The 15,653-nt window shown below is 47.9% G+C and overlaps 4 protein-coding genes and 1 long non-coding RNA gene across 5 annotated transcripts in view; 1 reads left to right on the forward strand and 4 right to left on the reverse strand.

Moving 5' to 3' along the window:
• Positions 1–6,848, forward strand: part of LOC139248325 (uncharacterized) — a 30,882-nt gene extending 24,034 nt beyond the window's left edge. Inside the window, exon 4 of the long non-coding RNA XR_011591054.1 lies at positions 5,517–6,848. This is a non-coding gene — a long non-coding RNA (uncharacterized lncRNA). The remainder of the gene's footprint in view (positions 1–5,516) is intronic.
• LOC139248323 (histone H4) lies at positions 249–7,103 on the reverse strand. The gene is made up of 2 exons (XM_070872119.1): positions 7,030–7,103; positions 249–441 (listed from the first exon to the last, which is right to left on the reverse strand). Exons 1-2 carry the CDS (start codon positions 7,101–7,103, stop codon positions 249–251), a joined length of 267 nt encoding a protein of 88 aa, XP_070728220.1.
• A 2,623-nt stretch (positions 7,104–9,726) lies between these two features.
• On the reverse strand, positions 9,727–10,137 carry LOC139248086 (histone H3). Its single transcript, XM_070871835.1, has one exon. The coding sequence runs from the start codon at positions 10,135–10,137 to the stop codon at positions 9,727–9,729; it is 411 nt and encodes a 136-aa protein (XP_070727936.1).
• Positions 10,138–10,968: 831 nt separating this feature from the next.
• On the reverse strand, positions 10,969–11,351 carry LOC139248177 (histone H4). The gene has a single exon (XM_070871917.1). The coding sequence runs from the start codon at positions 11,278–11,280 to the stop codon at positions 10,969–10,971; it is 312 nt and encodes a 103-aa protein (XP_070728018.1). The 5' UTR covers positions 11,281–11,351.
• Positions 11,352–12,230: 879 nt separating this feature from the next.
• LOC139248327 (histone H1-like) lies at positions 12,231–12,919 on the reverse strand. Its single transcript, XM_070872121.1, has one exon. It carries the CDS (start codon positions 12,906–12,908, stop codon positions 12,231–12,233), a length of 678 nt encoding a protein of 225 aa, XP_070728222.1. The 5' UTR covers positions 12,909–12,919.
• Positions 12,920–15,653: the final 2,734 nt, after the last annotated feature.

Here is a 15,653-nt window from a genome sequence, read left to right on the forward strand (position 1 = left end):
CCTCAGATGTTTTTAGTTATAAGGTTAACCATCTAGAAGTGTGGATTTTCAAACTGCCGCAGAAGTCCGATGGCCGTGTAAGGCACTAGAAACATCAAAGTGTTTCTTTCCATTAATTAAATAGCTGAAATAACTTCCCAACCAAACTGTCCACACTGCCATCCCCAGGTCACTGTTGTGCTGGGTGGAAAGGGTGGAGTTGTTCAGCCGCCGAATCCATAGAGAGTGAGGCCCTGCCGTTTGAGAGCCTACACCACATCCATGGCAGTGACCGTCTTGCACTTGGCGTGCTCGGTATAGGTGACGGCGTCCCTGATGACATTCTCCAGGAAAACCTTCAGCACCCCGCGGGTCTCCTCGTAGATCAGGCCCGAGATCCGCTTGACACCGCCACGGCGAGCCAGGCGGCGGATGGCGGGTTTGGTGATGCCCTGGATGTTGATGTGAATGTCTAAAAATGTATAGAGACATTGAAGTTGAAAACGTGGGAATTGTATAGGGACAGTATAAGCTAACAAAGAATTCATGGTGGAATAGCCATGACATCTCAGACTCGAGACTGCAAAATGTTACAACACTAACACATATTGAAACAAAACCCACAGCTTGCAGAAAAACCTCAAGGTCTTATTAAATCATGTTATTAACCTGAAACATTAACAGAAGGTCTTTGTTTAAGATCAGACCATACTTAGGTCGGCTTATGAGTGGACAAAGGGAAAGAGGGATGAAAAGGGATAGGCTGGACTAGGATGTCACTCTAGCCCTATCTTGTTATCTTTTGCCGAAAATGTATAACCGTCGTCCCTTTACAATGTAACGTCACTTTGTCCGTAGGAAGTGGGTGCGTTCTATCAGAGTTGCATTCCTTCTGTCTGATAAGGTCCCCGATCGGGATTTGCCTTTTAAATAAAAGATTGCTTTGTTTAAAGCACAAACGATATTCGTTTCAGTAATTTTGCTGAACCAGATTGAAGTAAAAGAATCCAGAAATCAACATTTGGTGTCAGAAGTGGGATCTCAACGGACGACTGCCGAAAACTTGCGAATTAAGAGCCAGACTAGCCTTGGACGAGATGAGGGGAAAGTGGCCACTGGAGTGAGTATGATTTCAATACTGCTCCAGTTTCCCCCGGTTTCAAAAGTCTGAGGAAAGGTTAACCACTCGCTGGTTCTCAGGTGGTTTCTGAACGAGATCCAGGACAACCTGGTGAATACCTTTCAAACTGAGAATAGGGATAGAGATAGGGAAATTGCGCGGTGACACAAACCAAGCGGCGACTTGGAAAGATAGGTTAGAATAGGTAAGTCTGCCTGGGTTCGAGGCCCAGAGCCTGCCTGGGTTCGAGGCCCAGTGTCTGTGTGGGTTCGAGGCCCAAGTAGATCCGTGCGGCGACACGGAAAGTAGGGATAGTTAGAGCTTGATAGGGATAGATGATCAATCATGGATCCAAAAATTAATAGAAAAGAAGAGACTCTTGTGAACGTTTGTTTTAAATGAGAAATGCTTCTGTGATTTTTACTGTGTAAAAAAAAAAGCCGGGGAGTTGTGGTTTGTTTTAGCTCCACCTACTTTTTCAAACAGAATGAAAGTTTTTTTTAACCCTTCGTAGTGTTGTCCTGTATGTGGGAAGTTTAAGAGTGTGAAGCTTATTGAATACATGGTCCCGGTGATTAAAAAAGGATTTGACATACTCACTTACTTGTCGAAAGAAAACATTCAGAGAAGGCACAGCAAAACAACTGAGATGGATTCAAAAGGATTCAAAAAAAATATTATATTAAATGACACGACCTTGAGGCTGGAACAATTGAGATAACGAAAAGCAGTCCACAGCCTACGTGCCAGACTTCCCTCTAGTTATGGAAAAGACAAAAAAAAGTAGTAACGTACTAAATAGGTGCTGAAAGAAAAAAAAAATGTTCTAAGATTTTAAATTATGAGAAAAGTTCCATTGCAGTCTTAAAAAAAAAAATGCATCAATCCTGTCGAGTTGGCAGAAAAATTCCATTAAATTAGGGCTTTCATTGACAGAAGGAGGACATATTAAAAACCGTAGACGTCTTAAAGAGTCCACTGGGACCTCTGAGAAGTTAAAATGGTTGGCTTTGCATTGACCAAGGCTGATGACGAAATTGAATTTCAGTAAACAAATAGCTATTAAAAATGTGTGGTCTCGTTTTAAATCAATTTAAAAAAAATATCTTTGGCAAATAGTTGAATTGGAGTGTTATCAAATGCTGCCTTTCCTGATGAAAAGATTTTTTTTTCAGATGGTTATGTGAAGTCACGTAATGACATCAGGTCGTCTTACAAACCTGTAAAGGAGTTAACCCTTTCCATTGACAGCCGTTTCATGCTGAACATTATCAATTTGGATTTTTTAATAGAAAAAAGACTCACCTAACAGAGGAATAGTGCGACAGTCAGAATAAAAATAAAAACAGAACTAGCTTATGTAATAATACTTGCCTGATACAATAAAGAAAGATACCCAAACAAAACAAATTGAAGAGTTAAAAGGCTAAGATAAATAAGCTGAAAGGGATCCACAAACCCAACTTAACCCTGACCTCCGATTTCATGGAGTGACCTCGACATGCATGGATATAATGCAGAATCAAGGGTCCTGTGGGCGCTTGTAAAGCAAACCCTGAGCCCAACTGAGCATGCCCGATTTCTAACTCACCTAGGACGTGCTACTCATGATGCATTGGTGCTTGCTCACACTAACGATGTCCAAGATCGCCTAAACGCTATCTTTAATGCTCTCACCACGACCCTTCAGAAGCCCATCAGTATGGAGCCGCCTCGGGTGGAAAGACCAAAACCTGAACCAAGGGGATACCAGATGGAACCGCAGTATTGCGTGCAGGGTTGGGTGGATAAACGGGGATACGGTTATATCAAACACCCAAATGGCCCGGGCCCTGCTAATTACGGACCGCCCTACTGTCCCCAGCCTGGTATGGGAAGAGGTCGGGGCTGGGAAAGATGAGATGGATGCTTTATTTGTGGGCAAGAAGGACATTGGAATAGAAATTGTCCCTCCCGTCAGCACGAAAAAGGAAGAGGAGGGGGGGAAGGGGGGAGAGGACGGGGATCTTACACTAACTTCTCCCAGAACAACCCCTTTGGCCAACCGTCCCCCGATTATTCGTATTGACTACGCAGCTTGATTGTGCAGGGACCCTCCCCGGATGACGAACCGATGATATTGTTAAAAATTCGGAATGTGTGGCAACCCTTCTTGATAGATACGGGAGCCTTCATGTCTTCTATACAATCAAAGCTTAAACTCCCCGCCTTCACTGAAACACAGGGACTGTCAGGATTCCTGGGACAAGTCTCTACATTCCCGGTGTCAGAACCGGTTAAAATGGGTTACCAGGAAGAATCGGTGGAACATCGATTTGTTATCACATCCAATCTGGACTGTAACTTGATGGCTAGAGACCTCCTCTGCAAATTCCAGTTGCATTTGGAGTGTGGAGATGATGGGATTATTGTAAAACAGGGAACCCTTAAGCGGCAGTATTATACCACTAGAACCCCTCAGTGGTGGTCTCTGGACCTGCCGCAGGCACCCTATCACGTGACCCTAGCATACGATCCCAGTGGAAAGAATCAGGACCTGCAGAACTTTTAGCAGGATCACGAAGGGGAAGTGAAGGAAATTCTATTAAGGGCTAGAGTGACTGGACCGGAAGGGAAGGCAGATTTTGTGGAAATGGACAGCCCCCAACGGTGGCACCACATATTACTCGAAGTATTACCTCCCCACCATGCTAAAGATTTGGAAGTTATGGTGCGCCAGGCTATAGACGAGGCTGACCCTACCAGCCGGGATGTGCAAATTGTAAAACATGGCCGAACAGTCCAATTCCACGGGGCCCCCGAGAAGGTCTTAACAACTCTGCAGCATCATACTGGCTCTGGCATACCTGACTATGTGGATCCTCATGTGTGGGCAGAGGACCACTCCCAAGTGGGTTATACTCCCATTGATCCGATTGAGATCCCAGTGCAGGGCAATGTGGACTGGCCCTCTATCCGACAGAACCCACTGAAATCACAGGCAATCCTAAACTGACCTTTCGGCACTGTACTGTAATTAATCCGGCCTGTTTTCTTACTGAGCCACCCAAAGATGAGGAAGAACCCAGTCATGATTGTTTATCTTTAATTTAAGAGGCCATATCAGTCAGGGAAGATTTTGTTGATGTACCAATTGAAGATCCAGACTGTATTATGTATGTTGACGGAAGTTCTTCTATTAATTCAGAAGGTACACGAATCTCAGGATATACCATAGTAAACCAGGAGAATCAGGTCTTGGAATCTGCCGCTTTTGAAACCGCCTATTCTGCCCAACAAGCTGAACTATTCGCCCTCACCCGAGCCTGTATCTTGGCCAAAGACCTCAAAGTCAATATCTATACCGACTCTAGGTATGCCTTTGGGGTGGCCCATGATCTGATTTGTTGCAAGCCCTCATGCTCCCCAAGCACATTTCTGTTGTTAAATGTACCGACCACACCACCGGAAAATCCCCGGTTGATATAGGGAACCACTGTGCTGACAAAGAGGCTAAACAGGCCTCTCGTGACCAACAGATGGTCGTGCCCAAAATGATGAGTCAGACTAAAAATCCTGCGAAGTATAAGTTAGCCTCGGGAAAAACCAATGCCAACCATCCAAGATGTTATAAAAGCACAGGAGGACGCTCCTGAAAAAGATAAACTGTTGTGGAATTATTATGGATGTACTTATGACAAGGTTTCTAAACTCTGGACCACTCCCGCGGAACAGACTTGCATTGACGAGTTGGCTCTATGGGTTATTGAATGTATACATTTTGCTACTCATTGTGGAGCAAGAACCACGAGTGATACACTTTTGGCTACTTGGTGGCACCCTAGACTCCAGGCGCTCGCCCAGAACATCAGTAGTCGTTGCTTGGTTTGCCAGCAACATAATCCAGGAAAGGGAGTCCCCTGTGATTGGGGTAAAATGCCACTACCCGAAGGTCCCTTTGAGACATTTCAGTTGGACTACATTGAGTTGCAAAAAGTTCAGTGTTACAAATATGTGTCAGTAATAGTAGATGTGTTTAGCAGATGGATTGAAGCCTACCCTACCCTGGACAATAAGGCTCAAACTGTTGTTAAGGTGTTAATGAGGGAAATTGTTCCTAGATATGGTATCTCAGCTCGACTGATGACCACCTATGTTCTTTCTCTGACTCAGGCTCTGCAACTAGCTCACAACCAGGTTCAAGATGCTCACCTCGACCTCCCAGTTTTACCCGAATTGTCCCTCGTGGCACCAGGGAAGTATGGATTTGGAAGGGATTAGAGCCACAATGGGAGGGGCCTTTTCAGGTGTTACTCACTACCCCCACTGCAGCCAAGGTTGAGGGGAAAAGTGCCTGGGTTCACCTGCACCACTGCAAGCTCACCACCCTCTAACGAACCTATTTTACTGGTTATTCTAACTTCTGTTTCTGTTCCAGACTTCCTCTTCTCCATAGCTGAACAAGGCCGTTGGCATCCTAATTGGAATGTGGACCAGTTTGAACTTTTACCCGTAGTGATAGACAGCCAGCTACACCGACGGTAACCTGAGAAGAGAGACGGGAAAACTGAACTCTTTTAATCAGCAAAATAATTGGACTATTTATCTGAATCCTGAGCCATAAGATGAAACTGTCTGTATGCCACAGTCTGTATAATAGTGTTGATATATGACAGTTTCGGCACATGGGAGGGGAGACAGAGACGAGAGCTCCATGTAAACACCTTTTTGTACATGTCTTATGTTTATGCGCAAAATGGTAACTTTTCTAGATGTTGGGTGTGTTCACATTCCCTATACATTCCCTATACATTCCAAAGGGGGAATTCCTTTGCGCCCCGTTCCACTAACCCTAACTGAGACTGTCAGATGGATTCAGAACCAAACTATCACGAGAGGAGGAGGGCCAATGCAATACTGCTGAAGCTCTGGAGGGCATCACAGCTGAAATGGTAGCAATAAGGACCGTAGCATTACAAAACCGAATGGCCCTCAATTATCTGTTAGCTGAGAAAGGGGGAACGTGTGCCCTGATAGGATCTGAATGTTGCACTTACATTCCTGATAGTTCAGAAAACATAACCAATCTCGCTGATCACATAAGAAGGCAGGTGAAGAAGTTATCCACACCAGCAGAAGGATCTAGCTGGTTTGATTGGCTATCAGATGGATCTTGGAGATCCTATCTAATTGTTGGTTGCCTTAACCTTTGTTGTAAAGTAATGATGGCAAGGTTAGCAAACCCACTTGTGGTCAAGGGCTCCTTGATCCAATGAAGTAAAGAACTACTCGACAATAACAACAATATGGATCAGGAAAGAGAGTGCGAATGGCTGAATGCGATACTCCTGGAATAGTCACCAGGGTTATCATGTAATGATAAAAGGGGGGAATGTGAATGTTTAAAAATGTATAGAGACATTGAAGTTGAGAACGTGGGAATTGTATAGGGACAGTATAAGCTAACAAAGAATTCATGGTGGAATAGCCATGGCATCTCAGACTCGAGACTGCAAAATGTCACAACACTAACACATATTGAAACAAAACCCACAGCTTGCAGAAAAACCTCAAGGTCTTATTAAATCATGTTATGAACCTGAAACATTAACAGAAGGTCTTTGTTTAAAATCAGACCATACTTAGGTCGGCTTATGAGTGGACAAAGGGAAAGAGGGATGAAAAGGGATAGGCTGGACTAGGATGTTACTCTAGCCCTACCTTGTTATCTTTTGCCAAAAATGTATAACCGTCATCCCTTTACAATGTAACGTCACTTTGTCCGTAGGAAGTGGGTGCGTTCTATCAGAGTTGCATTCCTTCTGTCTGATAAGGTCCCCGATCGGGATTTGCTTTTTAAATAAAAGCTTACTTTGTTTAAACCACAAACGGTATTCATTTCAGTAATTTTGCTGAACCAGATTGATGTAAGAATCCAGAAATCAACATTATCACGGAGCACTTTACGGTGCCGCTTGGCTCCGCCTTTACCCAGTCCTTTGCCTCCTTTGCCTCGCCCAGACATGATGATTCTTCACTCAAACTGTCGCTGAATGAGGAACCAACTGCTCCTGGCTCCTTTTTTATAGAGCCGGCCCCGACCTGACTGAGAAAGCGCAGAGTGAGAGAGGCGGGAAGGGCAGGAGACAGAGTGAGAGATTAAACAGAGAGCGCGGCAGGGGAGGAGACAGAATCAAGATTGAGAGACAGAGCAGAGCGCGGCCTCTGATCTTCCAGCTCCACCTCCAGCTTTCTGCAACCGCCAATTTCAAATTGTTTTCTCCACAATACAACCGATACACAGCACTCCGCACAAACCCTTACAGACTCGGAATTAATATTCAAGGCTTCCAGGAACCAGAAGCTGTTAAATAAGGTCCTGGTACAATTCACAATCAGGAATATTCCCGCCTATATAGTCCGTTCCCTGTCAATCTCAGACCTTATTCCATCTCCTCTCACAGACAGGTTCAGCACTTTACAAACACCTTATTCCAGCTGATTTGGAGAATCTGGTGTTTGGGGTTTGAGTTGTGAGGCGGGGTACCTGCTCGATGGCGGAGGAGCGGGCTGGATGGCGCCAGACATGCTGGCGTGGCACCTAAATTCGGCCGACGTCCGCCGCGCGGCCGATGCCATCGAGTCGCTAAAAACAGCACTGGGCCCTGACTCCGTTAGGTGTGTCGAGGAGGCTCAAGCACGTGGGGAGATCCCGTCCGAACTGACCCCTGTCCGGACGGAATTCCTCATCGGCGCCAAACATCGGAACCTCCCTCGGGAGCCGGCGCCTCACAACTTGAGCCGCCTCGGGGAAAACCCCTCCGTGCCTTTCAGTTCTGCGCGGAGGGGTTTCCTGTACGGTCTGCTCCTGCACACTCTCAACTTTGCCATCCTCATCTGTCGTCCGGACACACCATGGCGTACCATCTTGCCGTCCGGAGGAGGCGGGGGTCCCAAATGGAGTGCACTCTACGCAGGAGTACTCCCATTATTTATCAGGGACTTGGCCTGGAGGGTGGTGCACGGAGCAGTTCCGTGCAATAAATTTTTAAGTCGGTTCACGGGCTCCCAGGCCGCCTGCAATTTCTGCGGTCTGGAAGAGTCTGTGTTCCATGTTTTTATTGAATGCACAAGGTTGCAGCCCCTTTTCCAATATTTAAAGGGGCTGCTCCTGAAATTCTGGCTGCACTTCAGTCCCACACTCCTGATCTTTGGGCACCCTGTGCGGAGGGGAGCAGGTAGGTCCGAGGGCCTCCTCATAGGACTGCTCCTGGGCACGGCCAAGGGGGCCATCAGCCGGTCCAGGCAGCGGGCGGTCGAGGGGTTCGTTCAGCCTGACTGCCTGCCTCTCTTCCGCGCGTACATCCGCGCCAGGGTGTCCTTGGAGATGGAGCACGCGGTGTCCACCGGTACGCTCGCGGCCTTCCGCGAGAGTTGGGCGCCGGAGGGACTGGAGTGCATCATCACCCCCGGCAACCAAATTTTAATTTGATTTTATGTTTTAAAGTTTAATTTGTTTTGTGCACCAGGCTATAGACGAGGCTGACCCTACCAGCCGCGATGTGCAAATACCTGACCATGTGGATCCTCATGTGTGGGCAGAGGACCACTCCCAAGTGGGTTATACTCCCATTGATCCAATTGAGATCCCAGTGCAGGGCAATGTGGACTGGCCCTCTATCCGACAGAACCCACTGAAATCACAGGCAATCCTAAACTGACCTTTCAGCACTGGACTGCAATTAATCCGGCCTGTTTTCTTACTGAGCCACCCCAAGATGAGGAAGAACCCAGTCATGATTGTTTATCTTTAATTTAAGAGGCCACATCAGTCAGGGAAGATTTTGTTGATGTACCAATTGAAGATCCAGACTGTATTATGTATGTTGACGGAAGATCTTCTATTAATCTAGAAGGTACACGAATCTCAGGATATGCCATAGTAAACCAGGAGAATCAGATCTTGGAATCTGCCGCTTTTGAAACCGCCTATTCTGCCCAACAAGCTGAACTATTCGCCCTCACCCGAGCCTGTATCTTGGCCAAAGACCTCAAAGTCAATATCTATACCGACTCTAGGTATGCCTTTGGGGTGGGCCATGATCTGATTTGTTGCAAGCCCTCATGCTCCCTAAGCACATTGCTGTTGTTAAATGTATCGCCCACACCACCGGAAAATCCCCGGTTGATATAGGGAACCACTGTGCTGACAAAGAGGCTAAACATGCCTCTCGTGACCAACAGATGGTAGTGCCCAAAATGAGTCAGACTGTACAATCAAAGCTTAAACTCCCCGCCTTCACTGAAACACAGGGACTGTCAGGATTCCTGGGACAAGTCTCTACATTCCCGGTGTCAGAACCGGTTAAAATCGGTGGAATATCTCCCACTTATAGTTAGCGCCCCACATTGGGCGGGTGCAGTCGGTATACTGGGCTTCTGACTCGCATTGATACCTGGATCAAAGCCAGATAATCACCGCCTGCACTACATAAAGCCCCAGTTGTAGTAACACAAGACGAGCACGGAGTGTACACAGGACAGTTTGCGTGGAGCCGGTCGCAGCTCTTTCCTTTGCTGATTTGGTGGCTCTGAAAAGAGCCGTTGTTGCACTTGGTGCGCAAGTTTGGAGCCCGGGCAGGGGGAGTCTAGGCGCGCTCCCCGCGGATGCGGCGGGCCAGCTGGATGTCTTTGGGCATGATGGTGACTCGCTTGGCGTGGATGGCGCACAGGTTGGTATCCTCAAACAGCCCCACCAGGTAAGCCTCGCTGGCCTCCTGCAGGGCCATGACGGCCGAGCTCTGGAAGCGCAGGTCGGTCTTGAAGTCCTGAGCGATCTCCCGCACCAGGCGCTGGAAGGGCAGCTTGCGGATCAGCAGCTCGGTGGATTTCTGGTAGCGGCGGATCTCCCTCAGAGCCACGGTGCCGGGTCTGTAGCGATGAGGCTTCTTCACTCCGCCCGTGGCCGGAGCGCTCTTCCGGGCCGCTTTGGTCGCCAACTGTTTGCGAGGAGCTTTCCCTCCGGTCGATTTGCGCGCTGTCTGCTTGGTCCTGGCCATCTTCTGAACGGATCTCAGCACAATCTGGGACACACGGACTGGGAATGGTCCTTTTAAAGTGTCTATCAGGGCCCGCCCCTGGGCTGTGATTTGTCATAACCCGACCGCCAATCATGTTTCAATCACCGAGAGCGAAAGGGAAGGGCGGGGATTACTGGGCCATGATTGACTGAAATGAAACTGACAAGTTCGTCAATTTCAAACAGCCCGCCAATTTCAGAGTCTCCACGAACAGAGATTAAAGAAACTCTAATTTCCCGCCAGCAATTTAAGAATTCGGCTCTTTATAACCTCGATGGTGCCCCATTATAAATCACCAATCCCATTCTCTTTCACATTCCGGTTTGAATTCTGTCCCGTTCCCTGATGGGTCTGTAGCGGGCGGGAATAATTCCCCGGTCACTGCATCCTGTCAACACAAAGTCCCGCATCAATCCCGCCAGTGCCGTCCCGTTTCACCGATTCTTACACAAAGCTCACAACATGACAGGATTATCTGTGAGGGGAGACTGTATATCCCCGCCCGCTGATTGTGACCGGGACACCCGGAGTTTCTGACCTCATATTAAACTATTGTTCTAAAATATTTAATAATTCCCATATTCCTAAAGCGACTACACTGCAAAAGTACTTTATTGGTTTTGACAAGTTCGATGGCCGTGTAAGGCGCTACATAACTCGGCGTGTTACTTTCCATTAAATAAATAACTAAAATAATTTCCCACCCAAATTGTCCACACACCCATTCCCAGGTCACTGCTCTCTCTGTGAGGCGGTGGGTGGCTCTTAAAAGAGCCTTTGTGTTGTGCTGGGTGGAAAGGGTGGAGTTGTTCAGCCGCCGAATCCATAGAGAGTGCGGCCCTGGCGTTTGAGAGCGTACACCACATCCATGGCAGTGACCGTCTTGCGCTTGGCGTGCTCGGTGTAGGTGACGGCGTCCCTGATGACATTCTCCAGGAAAACCTTCAGCACCCCACGGGTCTCCTCGTAGATGAGGCCCGAGATCCGCTTGACACCGCCACGGCGAGCCAGGCGGCGGATGGCGGGTTTGGTGATGCCCTGGATGTTATCACGGAGCACTTTACGGTGCCGCTTGGCTCCGCCTTTGCCCAGTCCTTTGCCTCCTTTACCTCGCCCAGACATGATGATTCTTCACTCAAACTGTCGCTGAATGAGGAACCAACTCCTCCTGGCTCCTTTTTTATAGAGCCGGCCCCGACCTGACTCAGAAAGCCCAGAGTGAGAGAGGCGGGAAGGGGAGGAGACAGAGTGAGAGGTTAAACAGAGAGCGCGGCAGGGAAGGAGACAGAATCAAGATTGAGAGACAGAGCAGAGCGCCGCCTCTGATCTTCCAGCTCCACCTCCAGCTTTCTGCAACCGCCAATTTCAAATTGTTTTCTCCACAATACAACCGATACACAGCGCTCCGCACAAACCCTTACAGACTCGGAATTCATATTCAAGGCTTCCAGGGACCAGAAGCTTTTAAATAAGGTCCTGGTACAATTAACAATCAGGAATATTCCCGCCTATATAGTCCGTTCCCTGTCAATCTCAGACCTTATTCCATCTCCTCTCACAGACCGGTTCAGCACTTTACAAACACCTTATTCCAGCTGATATGGAGAATCTGGAGTTTGGGTTTGAGTTGTGAGGCGAGATATCGCCGCCAGTCCCATCGTCTCAACAGAGACTCTTCCCCCTGAATCTGTGAAATGACAATGACCAGGAACTGAGACTGGAGCCGTACTCAAACCCCAGTTAGTGAGGCCCGGGCCGGACATCCCATTCACTGTGTTTTATTGTAGCCACTGGGGGAGGGGTGGGTGCAGACACTGGGGGAGGGGTGGGTGCAGACAGTGAGGGAGGGGCGGGTGCAGATACTGAGGGAGGGGTGGGTGCAGAGACTGCGGGCGCGGTGGGTGCAGCCAATGCCAACGAGTCACCAGGGATCCCGGAGTCATTTTCAATGATTTCTATCTGGAAACTGAGCCCGGGACAAGGATTATTTGATTCCGGGATCAGCTCTTTTCTGAGAGGCGTGGGTGGCTCTGAGAAGAGCCTTTGGGTTGAAATGTTTCGAAGTTGCCTTTTTATTTTTTGGGGGGCGCTGCTTTCTTGGCCTTTGCTGCTTTGGGCGTGGCCTTGACCCTCGGGTTCTCCACCTTTTTGACCGCCTTCACTTTCTTGAGGCTCTTGGGCTTCTTCGCCGCCGCCTTCTTCCCAGCCGGCCCTTTCGCTGTCTTTTTTGCCGTTAGCGCCTTCTTGGTGCTCGTTTTCTTGGCTGCTGCTTTTTTTGCTGGAGATTTCTTGGCTGTTGCTTTCTTTACTGGAGATTTCTTGGCTGCTGCTTTCTTTGCTGGAGATTTCTTGGCTGCTGCTTTCTTTGCTGGAGATTTCTTGGCTGCTGGCTTCTTCACCTTCTTTCCCACTTTCCCCTGGGAATCAGTATTAGCGATTTTGAATGAGCCCGAAGCGCCCGTGCCCTTGATCTGCTTCAGGGAACCATTCATCACATTCTTCTTGATACTGGACCTGATCTGGAAGCCGCGCTTCTCCACATCGACGCCTTTGGCCGCCAGAGCCTTCTTTATCGCGGCCAAGGACGTTCCCCTGCGATCCTTGTCATCGGCCACAACCTTGAGGATCTGGTCGCCCAACCTGGGACCGGCTGGCCCGGAGCGGGGAGCCGCCTTCTTCTTCTTGCTGGGAGCCTTGGTTTGAGCGACGACGGCAGGAGGAGCCGTTTCGGCGGCTGCAGTATCAGTCATGTCGGCGACTCTGGAAAATCTCTCTGACAGTCAGAGCTGGGTCAGAAATGAAACGAGAGGCGGCGACACAGAGCAACTTAAAGGCAGCGAGCGGACGGGGAGGAGACATCCTGCTGTCAGCTCCCGGCCCCTCCAGCCTCTCTGTGTTTCTTTCTCCTCACTAACTCTCCGATTCCAATTCAACTCGGGCCCTCCACATTCCCAGTCTGGCCTCTTTCTGTCCCGAAGACCGGGATGTTTGCTGCCGAGAAAGTTCCATCCGAATTGAAGGCAGCAATTTCGATTTAAACCCGTTTCATTGCTGCACTGGTCACGCTCTCTCAGCCGATCGCGGATATTTTCTCTGTTTTTGACTGAAATTTGAAATCAAATCAAACTTTCTGATTCATTCCCACTTCAGGCCTGAGCAGGGCAGCAGGGCGATCCTGTGACAGGGAAATCTTTGAATTTTACACAAGAGGGACTCTGAAATCCGGCGATGAGAGCGGACACACAAACACAGTGACATTAGTCTAACCCGCCCGCCCCTTTAACACACTCTCGCTCACACAATGTTGAAATCTGCACATTCACAGCACAAACTGTTCCCAGATTTACAGTTCCCAGCACAGGTTTTCCTCTCCGCTCGGCTGTGCTGCCGATTCTCGGGTCAGTTGTCGTTTCCCAGCTCAGTAAGTGTGAAACACTCTGAGGCCGGCGCTCCTCACAGTGTCTGTTCCCAGATTCAGGGGCAGGAGCCAATCACAGCTGTGGCTGGCTTAACCCATATCTGCTTTTAAGTTGTTGTATTGTTCGAATGCAGAAATATGTTTGACTAACATGAAAATACAATTATGAGCTCACCGCCTGCAGCCTCTCTTTGTCTCTCTCTCCTCAGAAAATGAGGGACATATAACAGTAACTGGTGCCCTATCCATCCCATACTCAACACCCAGAGATGGCTATCAGAGAGAGCGGCAGAGAGACAGACACAGTATCAATCTTGAACTACCGAACTGTGTCTCCATATTACTCTCAATAATATTATCACACATTAATGTACAGCACCAGCGGAAAAGACACAGAGACAGATACAGTATCAGTTTTACACTTTGTATCAGTGTCTCCATAATACGCTCAGTAACAGTGTCACACCTTCACGTATTGCACCAGAGAGAAACAGAGACATTATCAGTCTTGCACTTCCAACAGTGTTTCCACATCACGCTAAATAACAGTATCCCGCCTTCACAAAAAGTACAAGAGAGAGGGATAGCAACAGAGAGGCAGAGAGAGGGGAGAGGGTTGAACGAGAGACAGGTGAGTGCGAAGTAGGTCGGTGAGACAGAGAAGACATGCACAGTATCACTTCCAGACTGACCTGTGAAGTCCCGTTTTATTCTGAAAGTTCCCATTGGAGAGACAGAAGATGCAGTCTCCTCTCTCACTGATATTGTACCAGAGACAGACACATTATTAATCCCACACTGCGGGACAGTGTCAGAGAGTGAGAGAAACAATGTCACACATTTATCACTTGCTTGCCTGTTGAACTCTCTGCAATCGTGCAGCCCAGGGCCATAAAAACATAACAAATCGGAACAGGAGTAGGCCATTTAGCTCCTCGAGCCTGCTCTGCCATTCAATAAGATCACGGCTGATCTGATCATGGACTCAGCTCCACTTCCCTGCTCCCTCCCCATAACCATTTACTCCCTTATCGATCAAAAATCTGTCTATCTCCGCCTTAAATATATTCAATGACACAGCCTTCACAGTTGTCTGGGGCAGATAATTCCATAGATGTACAACCCTCTGAGAGAAGAAATTACTCTTCATCCCAATTTTAAATGGGCGACCCCTTATTTTAAGACTATGTAACCTAGTTTTAGTTGCCCAATGTGGAAATATCCTCTCTGCATCCACCTTGTCAAGCCCCCTTATTATTTTATAAGTTTCAATAAGATCACCTCTCATTCTTCTGATCTCCAATGTATACAGATCCAACCTACTCAAACTTATCCTCATAACTCAACCCCCTCATCTCCAGAATCAACTGAGTGAACATTCTCTGAACAGCCTCCAATGTAAGTATATCCTTCCTTAAATACGTAGACCAAAACTGTACACGGTACTCCAGGTGTGGCATTACCAATACCCTGTACAGCAGGACTTCTCTGCTTTTAGACTCTATCCTTCTTGCAATAAAGGCCAACATTCCATTTGACTTTCTGATTACTTGCTGTACCTGCATACTAACTTTTTGTGTTCCATGCACAAGGACCCCCAGGGCTCTCTGTACTGCTGCACGTTGCAATTTTTCTCCATTTAAATTATAACTTTCTTTTCTATTATTTCTGCCAAAATGGATAACCTCTCATTTTCCCACATTATACTCCATCTGGAAGTGGACCTGAGTCTATGAGCGGATCAGCCATGATTGTATTAAATGGCGGAGCAGGCTCGAGGGGCCATATGGCCTACTCCTGCTCCTATTTCTTATGTTCTTATGTTCTTATCTGCCAAATGTTTGCACACTTACTTAGCCTGTCGAGATCCCTTTGCATATCTACTGTGTCCTCATCACAATTTGCTTTCCCACCCATCTTTGTATCATCAGCAAACTTGGCTAAATTAAACTCGGCCCGTTCATCCAAGTCATTAATATTGATTGTAAATAGTTGAGGACCCAGCACCGATCCCTGTGGCACCCCACTCATCACTGTTTGCCAACCATAAAATGACCCATTTATCCTGACTCTCTGT

This window comes from Pristiophorus japonicus, unplaced genomic scaffold, assembly GCF_044704955.1.
Source record: "Pristiophorus japonicus isolate sPriJap1 unplaced genomic scaffold, sPriJap1.hap1 HAP1_SCAFFOLD_29, whole genome shotgun sequence".
NCBI classification, from domain to species: Eukaryota; Metazoa; Chordata; class Chondrichthyes; family Pristiophoridae; genus Pristiophorus; species Pristiophorus japonicus.

Excerpts from the sequence above, each read along its gene's own strand:
- LOC139248323 (XM_070872119.1), bottom strand. The coding sequence starts at position 7,103 with ATGTCTGGGCGAGGCAAAGGAGGCAAAGGACTGGGTAAAGGCGGAGCC. Across the intron at positions 442-7,029 it reads CACCGTAAAGTGCTCCGTGA|CAACATCCAGGGCATCACCA; the intron begins TAATGTTGATTT and ends AGACATTCACAT.
- LOC139248086 (XM_070871835.1), bottom strand. The coding sequence starts at position 10,137 with ATGGCCAGGACCAAGCAGACAGCGCGCAAATCGACCGGAGGGAAAGCT.
- LOC139248177 (XM_070871917.1), bottom strand. The coding sequence starts at position 11,280 with ATGTCTGGGCGAGGTAAAGGAGGCAAAGGACTGGGCAAAGGCGGAGCC.
- LOC139248327 (XM_070872121.1), bottom strand. The coding sequence starts at position 12,908 with ATGACTGATACTGCAGCCGCCGAAACGGCTCCTCCTGCCGTCGTCGCT.